A 1,975-nucleotide genomic window follows, 5' to 3' on the forward strand; every position below is an offset into this window, starting at 1 on the left:
ATTTGTTTTGATTCCGGTGGTAAGTATGGTGTGATAAGTAATAATAGGATTGTAAAATGATGGGGAAAATCAATTTACTTAAAATGCTGTTCAATTTCATGGGACTATGCAATATTTTTTTAAATTTGAAAAATAGGAGCAACTCTTAACAGCATGTGATCACTGTACAATATATCCTCATGCTCCACCCTACAATACTAAGACTAGTTTATATCTGTGCAAGTTGATTACCCAATCTCAGACTATTCCCTGGGACTTGCCAAAAAATTTGAATCAACTGAGTTATTCATATGCACCTCTTATCAGTTACAGACAGGTATTGGCAGAGGCCTGACAAAATCACTTGTCCACCTAATTGGAGAACAGTGTATGCAATCAAAAGACAGTAACCTCATCCAGCTTGAGACAGCTACTAGGCAGTGCAAGATCAGGGATGACCAGTGTTTTTTTTTACCACACCCGAGGGGAAGTGTTTAGCAGAGATCATGCGCTCTATAGAGGGAATCATGGACAATAATAACAGGATATTTTCTAATCTTATTTTGCAAGAATGGATATTGATGTCATTGAAGCTATTTTCAAACCTAAAACTTACTGTAGCAAATTAAATATGCTTGTTTAATGTATATAATGCAATATTATCTTAATAGGACAGAAACTGTTTAGAAGGTCTTCCAGGACTTCTGTTTCAGATATGGGCAGCAAAACTTCTTCAGTGGGTCATACAGAAAAAGTGGAAGAATCTCAAACCCTCACTGAAACAACCAGACTTGAGTTTGAAAACGATGTTCATAAAAGCTCTGAATCTTCAGCTCAGCTGAATGGTGATTTGGAGCTTCCGGGTCCAACACAGCCTGAAGGAAAACCTGATACAAATGGTATCAATGCACAAGTTAACCAGACCTCTGTACCAGCAGAAGCTGAGGATTTAGAGAAAGAAAATCTTCGATAAAGCAAAAAAACAACCTTTTAACAGTAAGACTTTGTACACCGAAAAAGCACACGTCCTATGTTTGGGATAACATGGAACCTTTACTAATGTGAACTGTGCCATGTGATAGTACAGTAAGGATACTACTGTTGTATGCCTTTAATTAGGAGTTTGCACATTGCTGTGACATGACTAGGAATTTCAATTGTCATGTCTGTTTCCCACTGTGGATTGTAATTGAAAGTTTGATTTAAAAAGTTGATTACAAATTGTCTCTAAAATGTTGGTCCTAAATAGAATCTGTCAAGTGGGCTGAATCTAAAAAGTGCAATTGTTCTGTTTTCTGTAGGGTGGTAAGAAATCTCTCTAGTTTTCTTCTTTACACACTATCAGCCTGACTAACTACATTTACAGTACAATGAAGTAAGCTATCACCCCATGAATGGGTTAATTTGTAGTTATACTTTTGTTTAAAATTAGTAAACCTTTACTATTACTGTCAATATTTAATTGGGTGGGGATCATTTTATTTTTGTTCATTTTGCACATTGGTGGTTTTGTCCTTTAATAATTAACTATACCATCCACTTATGTACATCTCAATTTAAAAGAAACTCAAACCCTGTTGCTTGAATGTGATTTAAGCTTCAAGCAAAAAACATAACTTTTAATTCAGTAAATGTTTGGACTTTTAGTTGAACAAAATCAAATAAAATTTGTTTGAGAAATGTGATTCTGGCTGCTTAAATTTTGAAAGTACATTTCCCATTATGTAAGTGAAGTATAGTTTTTAAATGAACAGCAATCAGCATATGATGACTTCAAGGTTTTGGCTGATTTATTCTGTAAAACAATACACTTTTGCATTGAACATGCAGAAAAACTGACTAACCACCAACCCTCCTGTGAATGAGTAAGTAAAACAGATGGTTATGTCTGCTTTAGGGGAGCACTCAAATTTACTGCCTATTCACAGTGTAATTACTACCAATTGTGCTTGCACATGGATTATCCAAAAGGCTACATATATCACACAAGAAAAAG

At 35.0% G+C, this 1,975-nt stretch overlaps 1 protein-coding gene across 7 annotated transcripts in view; it reads left to right on the forward strand.

Annotated features, from left to right (window-relative positions):
- Positions 1-1,664, forward strand: part of pdxdc1 (pyridoxal-dependent decarboxylase domain containing 1) — an 84,447-nt gene extending 82,783 nt beyond the window's left edge. For all 7 annotated transcript variants that reach the window (XM_068003234.1, XM_068003235.1, XM_068003237.1 and 4 more), the window contains one exon: positions 651-1,664. In XM_068003234.1, coding sequence (XP_067859335.1) covers positions 651-952 — 302 coding nt within the window. In that variant the 3' untranslated portion in view covers positions 953-1,664. The remainder of the gene's footprint in view (positions 1-650) is intronic.
- The last annotated feature ends 311 nt before the right edge of the window (positions 1,665-1,975 follow it).

The sequence above is a fragment of the Heptranchias perlo genome, chromosome 22, assembly GCF_035084215.1.
Source record: "Heptranchias perlo isolate sHepPer1 chromosome 22, sHepPer1.hap1, whole genome shotgun sequence".
NCBI classification, from domain to species: domain Eukaryota; kingdom Metazoa; phylum Chordata; class Chondrichthyes; order Hexanchiformes; family Hexanchidae; genus Heptranchias; species Heptranchias perlo.